Below are 12,631 nucleotides of genomic sequence, written 5' to 3' on the forward strand. Positions count from 1 at the left end.
GGCCTTATGCCTGAAACACCGTCTAGGTTGCGTGTATCACCCACAATCTCAGGGGATTGTAGAAAGAGCTAATGGAGTGCTGAAAGAGAAGATAGCTAAGATTTGTGCGAGCACAAAGCTGAATTGGGTACAAGCATTGCCGTTGGCACTGATGAAAATGCGGTCGCAAACCAACAGGAACACTCATTTGACACCACATGAAATGCTCACAGGACGGCCAATGCCAGTAGCCTTCATTCGGGGGCCTTACAAGGGCCCATCGCTGGAACAGCTAGAGGGCGAAATGTCAAGCTATGTAAGACACCTAACCCAAATACATAGAACTCTGTATTCACAGGTCTGCGAAGCCACGCATGGTGTGAGGGTAGAGAAGGAGGAGCTTCGTCAGGTGGAGCCAGGAGACCACGTGTATATCAAAGTGTTCAAAAGAAAGCATTGGAGCCAACCAAGGAGAGAGGGACCATTCAAGGTAGTATTGGCAACGCCAACGGCGGTCAAGGTTGAAGGAAGAGAACATTGGTATCATTTGAATCATTGTTGTAGAGCGGCAGGGAAAGGACCAAAGTGGAAAGACTCGCGCCCAAAACTGGTGCAGCTCGCTCACTCGGAGGAAGACACTGACCCAGAAGACGTAGAACATCCAGAAGCACCAGCATACAATACACGGGGAAAAGGAAAGAAAGCACAGCAGAAGGCAGAGTTCCAGACCATAGAGTCAGGCCCGATTACTGAGGAGCAACTGGGAGAGCCCCTGAGTTCACCAACCCTCGACTTCGAACCTATAGTGCACCAATTTTTAAGAGAGCCTGAAACGATAGAAGATTTCTCAGGCGAGCCCAGACCAGGTCCATCAGGGCATAAACCGTCCCAAGCATTTGATGCATCAGATTTAACAACACTGAATTTAGCAGATATAGCCCAGGACAGTACAGAAGAGTCAGAATGAAGATCCTGGTAGCAGGCCGCGAACAAGCGCTGAAACTACGCCACTGCACTATAGTGGTAGTACTAATTAGTGTATACCTGGGGATAGTTTGGATGCTCGTGGCAGTTGGTCACACAACTACGATGTCGGTAAATATGACACTGATAAACGTAACTCAGACAAAACTAGGTAATGAATCACGCCCCACACTGACCCACGGGACACGACAGCACTCTGAAAAACAGGTTAATTCACGGTACAGAAGAAACGTAGGGTATGGTGAGGCATCCATTGGAGGCCGTACAGTGTATCGAGGACAACAGCGCACACTGGATCTTACAAAACAGAAAGCTCAGACCGCGGTTCAGGATCATCTGAAATGTGCAATAGGACTGATAGGACATGCTTTAAAGGCAAACATGATACCGAAAAATGAAGGGGTGTTCGTCATGTACTCCTTTGAGTACATGGGACCCGATCCACCAATAAATGTGGATCCTATTGAGTGGGCGGAGAATAATTCGGCGATAAATTATACAGTGACAGCTGAGGTACGTATTAAGTCACCCCATAGTCGTCACAATGCAAGCAGTCCAACAAGCAGTGTAATTATAGCAGGAAAACCGATAGAGGCATACTGCAGAGTGATTCACCCGCTCTGGTATTACAGTATCTTTGGGAATGCTACCTCTAAACGAAATCTTCAGAGAACCGTCCTGCTAGACGACTACAAGGCTCGTGTGTTTGTGCCCACAGGGCACCCCTACACAGAAATCCGCCAGGCAGGGATTGACTTTGGGGTAAAGATTCCTAAAGACTGTGGCACTGGGCCACTGTGTGATTTGACTGTAGGAACACTTCACCAGAACATGCAAGACGCAATAGATTACGTTAGCATCACAAAAATCACGCAGTATAACAGTACAAACGGCGCTGAATCTCCACAGAACCTGTACCGCCAATGGCTACATGATGCAGCACGCAAGACTGTTACCAACAGCACATGTATGGTGTGCCATAACCGCCTGCATAGCCCCCTGCTTGTGATGCCCACGAGGGGAATCCAAGAATGTGCTAACCCCCCATATAATGAAAGCTATTTGTGCCCTGCAGTATGTCTGCTGGGCTCTGTAGCCAGAACTCACGGTGCAGACTGGATGCGTAAATTAAGTTCCTCCTGCACGTTTCATCCCGTTGCCACACAGGCTACTGATAGTATACGCGTACGTTCTCATCCTCTTGAAATGTTTCCACTGTGCGTCCGTTCTAGAGGTACGGAATATGTAGGGGATCTACCAAAAGCATCGTGTGATAAAATAATGGAGGCAGCACACCCTATAGTTAATGTAATGCCAACCTGTAATGTGTCAGAGTACGGCTGTGAACCCGATATGGTGGTCCAACTGAAGATCCCAAGCCTGCGTCTGGGAACATTACCCGTTGCAGACATCTTTTGGTATTGTGGAGGTACGGAAGTCCTACAAATTCTACCCAGATTATGGCATGGGCTATGTGCCCCAGTGGTACTGGAAGGACGACTCTCGGTAATCGCCCTTAATGACTCATACCTCGCATCCATGTTTGAACCTGCACATTTACGCCGCCCCAAGCGTGAACTCACAAATACAGTAGCTAGAAGCATTTTTACCCGTACTGGTCTTCCAGGCTCATATCGAAAAAAGTACTTACAGGTCACAAACTCCTCAATACTCCCAAAATGGGGTCCGGACACGAATATTTATATAAATTGGGAAGGGATACCAGTTGGAGTTCCTAGCGAACATTTAGCCCTTCGAAGAGGCTCGTCTACAGCTTGGAACATCTTGCTTCCAGCAGTACAGGTACATCGGAACACGGCATGGGTTAATTACATTTGGTATAACCAGCAACGGTTTATTAATCATACCATTGAGGCATTAAAATTGGTATCAGAACAGCTCCATGCAACGACCCTTATGACTGTACAGAATCGCTTTGCCATAGACATGATGCGCGGACCCGATCAGGGAGTATGTGACATGATAGGATCTGATTGTTGTACCATTATTCCATTGCATACGGGCCCTGCAGGCCCACTGGACACGCTGCTATCACAGATGAAGGCGGCTCGGGATGAAATGGTCTCTAATAATGCTTCCTCAGACCCAGACTGGCTTGACTGGCTGTTTTCCTCTGATTGGTTGGCCGGACTCACGCGCATCGGGACAACCATTTTAATAGTGTTATTGGTAGTTGCTCTCATCGCTTGTTGTGGAATACCATGTTTACGTGCCCTGTTGGACAAGATTGTGCACTCTCTTTTCGGACAATATATGCAGCTCTACATGCAGGACATGAGCGACCCCGTCTTTATGGGCACAGCGGAGGACCATGGAGAAGATGGAAAACAAAGGCAGGAGGCTGATTGTCCCCTGCTGGACAATATGACGTACTATTGTTAAAGAAAGTTAAAGGTGTTGGTATGTGTTGTTTCTTGTGCGTCTTTTCCTCTCTGTTGTCTCTCCTCTTTGTTGTGTATATAAATGTTGTGTGCAGGATTCATGGCAGCATCACAGAGCCCAGGTGCAGTCTTTCAGTGCAGGCGCTACCATCGCCCTAACCGAACATCTCTTCCGTGCGGGCAACTAAAACTTGATTCACGAGGGCAAGGCTATCTGGAATGGCAGAATCTCCAGTGTGTGGCCTGCTGTAATATGATGGCGGCCTTAGAAGCCCTGCATGAGTCTCGGGATCCACAGGCACGGTGGAAGGTCTTCCACGCATGTTGTACGGACCCGGAGTGGACCTTCAGCATGGAAGCGGCACGTCCCATCGAGCGGCTGCTCACACAGGCCGACTTCTACTATGAGGAAGATAAGTGGTTGGTCGAGAAGTACTCGACACGTTGTGAGCTTCCCTGCAACCTGTCTCTAATCGTGGACACATATTTGCTTCGGCGTCCCATATCTTTGGCTTCTGTGTACGGGAGTCCCCGGGCGCATGGATTCCTCATCACGCGTAATGTTGTCCAGTCTACTATGGTACAAGTAGTGACTGTGCATTTCTGTGGCTACTTTCTGTGGACCTCACATTCCAAAGGACAACGCAGACGGTTGGATAACCTCAAGCCCATGCCTCACTTCTTTTATGCATGGAAGGATAAAGACTCGGAAGTGGTGGCCTGCAAAGGACTAGGTACTGGCATGAAAATGCACACCGACATTTGGGATGCACTGCGGGCACGCTCGCGCATACGCGCACCCTTGCCAAAGTGGATTTCGGCGTTATACAAACACCATTATTGGTGGTGGAACTGATCGGTGACAGCGTGAGTGCTGACTGGACCTGACGAATTGAGTGTTCTCTGTGTGCAAAATGTCATGAATGTATGTCTGTATGTGTGTGGTGATCCTGGCGAAACAGGCTGTCGCGCAATCGACGAATTGCGGGCAGAGTGGGAATTTTCCCTTATAAATGGCTCTTGAGGGTTTTTCGCCCACTCCTGGTTCACCTTGAGAAGAAGCATAGTGAGTGAATAGGGGGAGTGATGTGGGGTATATGGATTATATGGATGATGTGGGGTATATGGATTATATGGATTATATATAAAAACAAAAAAAAAAAAAAAAGAATGTATTGCATACATCGGGTTATATAGAAAAACAAAAAGAATGTATTGAACACATCGGGTATAGTAAGAAAATTAGACAGAATAATATAATGTGGAAAAGGACAATAGAATAGGGGTTAACTAGGTGGAGGATGTTAGAACAGTGATATAAAAGCGTACTTGATGCGTTAGAAATACAGAAAAGAATCTAATAATGTGGAACTTAGAATTTTCATGGTCATAGATGTTTCTGATGTCTACTTGACAGTTTTGATGTCTACCCGACATAGATAGTGTCCACGTGACACATTGGACCGTGTAGTGATGAGCTACCTGGTGAAGTGCTGGGAACCTCTCCCGGGGGCTCCATCGTACCCTCTACGGCACGCAAAGTGCCTGGGTCAGAAGAAATTGTGCCTCATCTAAAAGGACATTGTGCATGAATACCATGAGTGTAATGTCGCAAGAAGATGATGAACATACTAAGGGGGATAAAAACACAGAGTAGTGGAACTAAGACATGTACAAGCTGATTGTGAGACTCAAGAGTCTCAAAGGGGGGAGTGATGTCGGAGAAAATATAATATATCCAGCTTTGAATTATACACCTTGCCTTAAAAGTAGCTTAATGCTAATGTACTCAATGCACTGACTTGGTAATATTCTGCCTAAAGAGTAGTGTGTATCTATCAAGAATAATTTAGCCATTTATTACGTAGTAAGTAGTTAACTCAGATTAAAAATAGCTATAATAATCAGATATAGCCTTCATAATAAACATGCAGAATTATTAATGGCAGCATGCTAGCGTAATAACCACACTGGGACTGAAGGAACAGAAAAGAGGAGAGATTTATTGAAACATTAGGAGTTACAACTCAGTCAGCCAGCCTATCCAATGGGATCAGTGGGACCGGAGGGTCAGTTGTAGAAGACGGAATCTCGGGATCCTGAGGAGAAGTTGGAGAATAATCAGTGGGAGAAGTTGGGGGCGAATAGTCAGGAGAAGACTGAGGAATATCATGAACACTGTAAGGCATAGGCACAAATTCAGGAGAAAGTTGGGGAAGGTCAGGGGAATTAGGAAATGAAGGGGAGTCAGAGGAAGAATCATTAGAGGAAATCTCAACAGGGAAATCCTCAGTCTGGACGCCTTGAGAGGTGGTGCGTGTCCAATGCCAGTAGAAGGTCTGAGTAGACTGATCACAGGTTGTGGGGTGAAATTGGGTGCTCTGATCAAGACAGACGGTATCTCTCACGATATGGTGAGCGAGGTAAGGAGACTCAGGAATAGAGGATTCAGATAGGTGCTCCAGGAAACCAGTAAGTTCAATGGCCAAACAGGATAGCTGATACTGGCGATAGCGTCGCAGAGCACCCCTGGGACTTCTCCGGAAGATAGCGCGGCGAGCTGACTGAGCTAGAAAAAAATAATGGGAAATGAGTGAAGATGAGTGAAGTGCATATTGCGTGACTATGTAGTCAGCAAAAGAGAGCGGGTACTAAGGCAAAAGGAACACAGTGTGGGAAGTAGGCCAGGTCACTGTGACATGACAGGGATAGGCAGGTAGAGGAGACAATAGCATTGGAATACTAGCAACCAACAGTGATGAAAAGAGGAAAAGGATATGAGGCAGCTTAATGGCACAGCTTAGTTTAAAATTAGTAAAACAAAACTTAGATCAAGTAGGGAGAGAGAAAAGTCATCATGACATAGAGGAAGAGAGCAAGGTACTTACACATTGTTGGGGGGGGCAACGCGCGAGGTCAGGATGAGCCGAGGAAGCACCTTTAAGAGGTGATGGTCAAATGAAGTCAATAAGGAAGTGGCGCCTATAAGTAAGCGCCAATTTTTATAAAAATGGTTGACTTAGCCTAAAAATAAGGGGAACTGGTGAGGAGGAAAATTGACGTCATCGAGGGGAGGATGGTATCAATTTAGGGGCGGTATCGGGACAAATGCGAAAATAATGGGAACTGGGAAAACGTATGTAAACTAAGGAAGGAGGGACTAAAGTAGCCATACACTGAATATAATGGGAAATTGCTGGAAATATTTAAATTAGAGAAAAGGAGGCGCCCCGGGGCGCCTGGGGTATAAGTAGAGGGGACTTTTTCGGGGTTTTTTGGAGACTGCTCTCTTCAGATATGCATGTTGTTGACTGCATGACTGAATAAAGAAACCTGCTTCTTCTCATTTGTTGACCAAGATCTCTTTTATTTCAGCTAAGTTTTATAGATTGTGGAGGTTATTGGGAAAGCTAAGAGTAAGAGATACAAACAAAATTCCACCCTGTGATATGTCCACTCGGAGGGGGCTCTGAGTTCCGACATGGCGTTTGCCTACTGAACATTGCCGTGTGATGAAACACTCATCAGCTTTAAGTATATAATATATGCAATGTACAGTATATTACAGAAGTAATATTTCCATATATTAATGCTCCTCAGAGGCAGAGATTTTTTTTTATAATATTCTACTCCATAGTTTTGCAAAAATGAATCTGAAATAATATGAATATGAAATCAATCTCTCACCAATGTACTATAGGTCCATGAGGGTCCAGTTGACTTTATTCAGAATGGAGACAGAGCAATTCCCAAGATTAAAGTAATACAGTATAATGGTATATTTAATGAGCCCTCTGATCAAACAAAATTAAGGATGGTTCTCCCAGGATGGATGGATGGATGGATGGATGGATAGTTTGGATCTTGGCTTAAATGTTCTATATGACAATACTGAGGAGATAACTGTAGTTATAGCCATCTTCTCAATACTGTAGATCAAGGCATTATAAGAATTAAAAAACTTGTTGTCCACAGAATCATGGGTGTCCCAGTGACCAGAACAAAACCTCTTGACTTCAACAAATACTTGTTTTTTAGCTAGCATTCTCTATCATAACTCTTTCTGATGGCTGTTTGAGTAATTGTGTAATACTGTATTGTGTAAAAGTGCACTTTTTTAGGAAACATTTTGGAAGAAGGTCACAATTTCACCGACAACATAATGAAAACAGCTAAGTGGGCCAAGATCATCATCATGATGACCAACAATCAGACAGAATAGTCCATAGATAAAACCTTTGGTTACGTGTCTAATGACAGCATCTCAAAATGCAACCAAAAATAAAACAACAATTGTGTATGTAAAGTAGAGCTGAAACACTGCTGCAGGCTGATAATTAACATCTGGACAAACATTTCCGATAAAATTAATGAATTTCTACCTTGTTCCAAGACTTGCTTCAGCAAACCAAGCACACTACAGCAATACTGGACTCCTGTCTGCAACCTTTTGGCTAATGAACTTTCCCTATTGCTGCTAAGTCACCAAATATTCGGAAGATATGCAATCAGAGAGCTGAAATGACTAGCTTTTTAGTGAAATCCATCAACTCCCATGATACTACAATTTGTCAAGATCTGCAAAAGAAAAACTGGCTACAAGCATTCAGCAGCTTGGACAACAACCAAAATAAAAACAAAAGCACATGCAGTAAAAAAAAAAAACTGTCTAGAAACATACACACACAGATGGAGGATTTTTAACATAAGCCATTCTAGATGGTGGTGCATCCAAAGAGAAAGAAGTGCGGCCAGCAAACCCAAAATGACAGAGACAGTGAATCTAGAAAAAGACAGCTGTCCCTTGAACTAATGTCCATCTCTTTCATTTCCTGTAGAAGCTGACCTTTAGGGCAACACTGAGTGTTTAACTGCCCTTATCTTGAAGCCCCCAGAGCACTCCACCAACACAATTCACTGAACTAAAACCTACATGGAAGCACTCAGCATGCATCTGCACTCCATTTCACCTTTACCACATAAGGTAAATAAATTCCATCTTTCCAGACAGAAGGTGGAATTAAGGCATAGTTACATACGTATAGACACATGCACAAAAGCAGCAATACCAAACAATGTAAAGTGAAGAATTAGAAATATAAGAGAACAAGTGTTTTATTGCTCATATCCTTTGAACCACATGAGTGCTGAAACCTGTTCAAATTCAAAAGCGAAACTCATCAGAGAAACAAACAGCAATCCAGTCTGAGCAAATCAAACTCATTAAACTCATCTGCCCCAATAATACATCTCTCAGCAGTCATTTGCTCAGTGTTATTGAAGCCTTCCTGTGCCAGCAGATATGTTTTGTTTGTTTTTTTACTTCAGGCCTTATACCCAGAGATGACCAACATATCTCAAAGAACGGAAAATGAAAGATGAAAATATTAAAAAAAAATAAAATATGTGCAAGAAGCTGGAGCCAGCACCTGTCACATGGCAACAAAAAGACAGTGGTGTCAAACGCATGGCTGAGTCCTGGTGCTGTCCTGGCAGGCATTATGAGTGTATTATGCAGTGTAGCAGTGCCTACTCAGAGACGCTTTATGTGTTAATGGGCCCCAGTGTGCTGTCACAACAACAAAACACCATCTGCAATCTTAGCAAGGACACACTCAATCCTCTCACATAAACACACTGCCAATCACTACACAGGGCCACGGCAAGAGACACAACAAGTTGCACTCTTTGATAATGATCTCTCCACTATTATGGCTAATATAGCAGTGAGCTTGTGACAGTATAGCAACATTTATCAAAGCCTGTATATTTAGCTGGTTCAATTCGAGTTCAATTGAAATCCAGGCTGTAATGAACATCAGGTTCATTCGACAAAGTACTACCTAAATTGTCCCATGACATGATTCTGTTTTATAAGTATTTACACCCTCAGTTGGCCAACTGTTGTACCACTGTTTTCTTCACCGGCGTAAGAACTCTTCTGTAATTCATTGCAGTTGTTCTCTGTGGCATTTTAGGTGTTCCTGAGTTCATAAGTGTCAGTATTTTTTATTGCTTTGCACCAAAGAGTTTATTTGGCCACACCTAGCCACACCTTGCTATCTCCCGATGGGTTTGTTTTGATGTTTAAGCTTATTGATGGCTTGCTTTACTGGCAGTGACAGCTCTTAAGACTTCACATTGAGATTCACTTGAGCAATAGATTCCAAATGCAAATGCCACACTTAAAATCAATTGTAGACCTTTTATCTGCTTATTAAAACACCCCTTGACATATGACAGCTGAACAGCTAATTGTCCAATTATTTTTACTCTCTTGGAAGAAGCGGGAGGGGGATTACACACCAAACATAAAAAGTGCTATAATTCCTAGACCATTTAACTGATTTGGATGTAAATACCAAAAAAACAAACAAACTAGGAAGTCTAATTTGCCTTATTTATTTTTTATTCCAACATAGAGTAGTTGACAACTAAAATATCAAGAACGTCCAATGACCAAATAATAATGTACCTAACTATATTTACTTATTGACCCCTGACAGATTTACATATTTATTAGCTGAGTTCTACCAATTTAGAAAACCAATCACTGATGTAAAATCAGAATGATTTGAACGTAACAAGCATATACACCACAATGGAACCAAAGACAGCAGTAGGTACATACCATTTGGACTCTCTTCATCAATGGTGACAATGGTGGCAGGCGGTCCAGCTCGATATAGCTTACACTCTATGTGAAAAAGAAAGAATGAAAACAGAATCAGAATTAAAATCGCTCTTGTTTACACTATATTGTCAAAAGTATGTGGACACATGGCCATCACACCCTTTTGTGGTTCTTCCCTAAACTGCCTCAAAGTTAGATGCACGCAATTAAAATAAGATGTAGATTTAGAATTTAAATAATCTGTAACTTATGATTTCCCTTCACTGGAATTAAAAGATCCTAGCATGTCCCAGCAAGATAATGCACCTGTGCTAATAGCAAGTTGCATTAAGTGTGAAAGTACCTGCATAGATCACTGATCTAAACCATTTCAGGACTCAATTCATTGTCAGACATTACTTGTGTATGTTTGGGAATTAACTGGAGCACACTCAGGCCTTCTTGGACAAATCCCCACAACCACATCCCAAAATCCATTCGTTTGGAAATGGATGCTCAGTAAGCACATCTGGTTGTGATGGTCAGGAGTTGAAATACTTTTGGCCATACAGTACATGAACAAATATAATACATTAAGTATTGCAATTATGATAGGACTTTTAATGTATAGATTGTATTTTCTTATTTACATCACATTAATGCATGAGAAGTTTCTGCAAAAGAAGCATCTGCTAAAGAACACCAGAAAGTACAAGCCCCAATTCTCATTTTAAGTTTATGCTTTGCAATTTTTAGCTTAAATATATATATTTTGCTGGACTTCTAGGCGAAAGCAGAAATACCATAAAAAATACACAGTGGAACAGAACCATGAAAGGTTATTTGGCAACAGAGAAGGAAAAAGAAAGTGATAAAGAGAATAAGTAACACCTTACCATCATAATGCCAGTCTATGTCAGAGACAGGGTTAGTTTCAGCAGCAGGGTGAAAAGACAGAAAAGAAAAAGAGAAGAATGAGAAGCTTGCTACAAAGATGTCTGAGATTATAAAGATCCATAGGCCATAAGAAAAACATACTTTTCTTTGTAACAGTGGGAAAAACATGAAAGATAGAAGGCAGTTAGGAGCAGTCACAATTTTGGATTGAGATTTTTAGGGTGTGATGTTTTTAGCATGATGCAACCAAATACAAAGGAGGAATTCTATCTTAATTAGAGGAGAAGACAATGACATCACACAGACAGACAGACACACACACACAAACACACAGACACACACACGCAAGATAAGGTTCCCCTGTTTGCATGAGTCACAACAAACATCTGTTGCCAGGTGAGAAGGAGAAGATCATTTTCACATTAAATATGGAACATCACAGTTGTGTCACCTTAGCACTGAGCAGGACACAGTGTCACAAACACATCAACGCACATTTTAGAACAACATTTATTCCTATGTTTAAAGCCTTCTCTGAAAACCTGAACAGAATAAAGTGGTTACTGAAGATGAATGAATGAATGATTTTTATATTTACTTATGTTCAAAAAGTGTAACAAGTATTCCCATCATCTTTATATTGTATAAAACTGTCATTTAAGGCTTCATAATACTTTTTGGAGTAGTGCTGCAAGTTACATGTTGCTATAAACTCAGAGGATTAAAAAAAAGATACATCAATTCATTCTGACACTTAATTAACTGCATAGCATTTGTTCCATTACATGTATTCTGACAAGGCATTAATATGCATTATACCACAGAGCTGCTGAATTCTCAAACCTGAAGGTATGGACTCCTTTACAACAACAGCAGGTCTGTAGTTTCAGCCAAGTTTATAATAATGCCCTCATTTTAATATGCTATAGTTTCTATAGTAACAGCTCGTTCACAGGGACTTGTATGGCAGATGGTCCACTTAGTCTAAAGACTAATAACAAAATTATTAAAACAGTGTGTTGTTATTTACCAGAGAATAAAATATAGTCATTGATGTTGTGAAGTTTTCGATTAAGAGGTATTTGTTTGTTATTGAAGCGATCATCAATGTCAAGAGAGAGAATAAACGAGAGGCTGGTGAGCGGACAACTCATTGTAGCTGCTATTCACTAAAGCCACTGATAGGTGAAGTGAATAACACTGATTATCTCTAGGGGTAGGATAAATTAAACAGCAAGTGAGTTCAGTTCTCGAAGTTGATGTGTTGCTAGCCAGAAATATAAGCAAGTGTAAGGTTTTGAGTAGCTCTGACAAGGTCCAATTTGTGATGGCTAGACAACCTGGTCAGAGAAACTGTTGTGAAATTTTCCTGGTATGCAGTAGATAATATCTACCAAAGTGGTCCATAAGAGAACAATCATTTGAACCGACAACAGGGTCAAGGGCAGCCAAGGCTCATTGACACAGATAATGCACCCTGTTACATTGCAAAAATGAGTCATAAATAGCCTGAGAAACATTAGAAAGAGTTCAAGGTGTTGACTCCCAGGTGTTGATCTCCCAGATCTCAGCCTGTGCTAGACAAACAGGTCTGATCCATGGAGGCCCCATCTCCATGATCTGCTGCTAATGTCTTCAGAGGTCTTGTGGAGTCCATGTCTCGACGTGTCAGAGATGTTTTGGTGGCAAATATTGAGCAGGTGCTTTTATTATTATGGTTGATCGGGGTAGGTAAGTGATAACAGGAACTACATTG

At 42.2% G+C, this 12,631-nt stretch overlaps 1 protein-coding gene across 1 annotated transcript in view; it reads right to left on the reverse strand.

Moving 5' to 3' along the window:
- Positions 1-12,631, reverse strand: part of pcdh15a (protocadherin-related 15a) — a 197,263-nt gene that overhangs the window by 145,465 nt on the left and 39,167 nt on the right. The window contains exons 3-4 of the mRNA XM_058386243.1: positions 10,875-10,889; positions 9,997-10,062 (exon numbers count right to left, since the gene is read on the reverse strand). Coding sequence (XP_058242226.1) covers positions 9,997-10,062; positions 10,875-10,889 — 81 coding nt within the window. The remainder of the gene's footprint in view (positions 1-9,996; positions 10,063-10,874; positions 10,890-12,631) is intronic.

This window comes from Hemibagrus wyckioides, linkage group LG03, assembly GCF_019097595.1.
Source record: "Hemibagrus wyckioides isolate EC202008001 linkage group LG03, SWU_Hwy_1.0, whole genome shotgun sequence".
NCBI lineage: Eukaryota > Metazoa > Chordata > Actinopteri > Siluriformes > Bagridae > Hemibagrus > Hemibagrus wyckioides.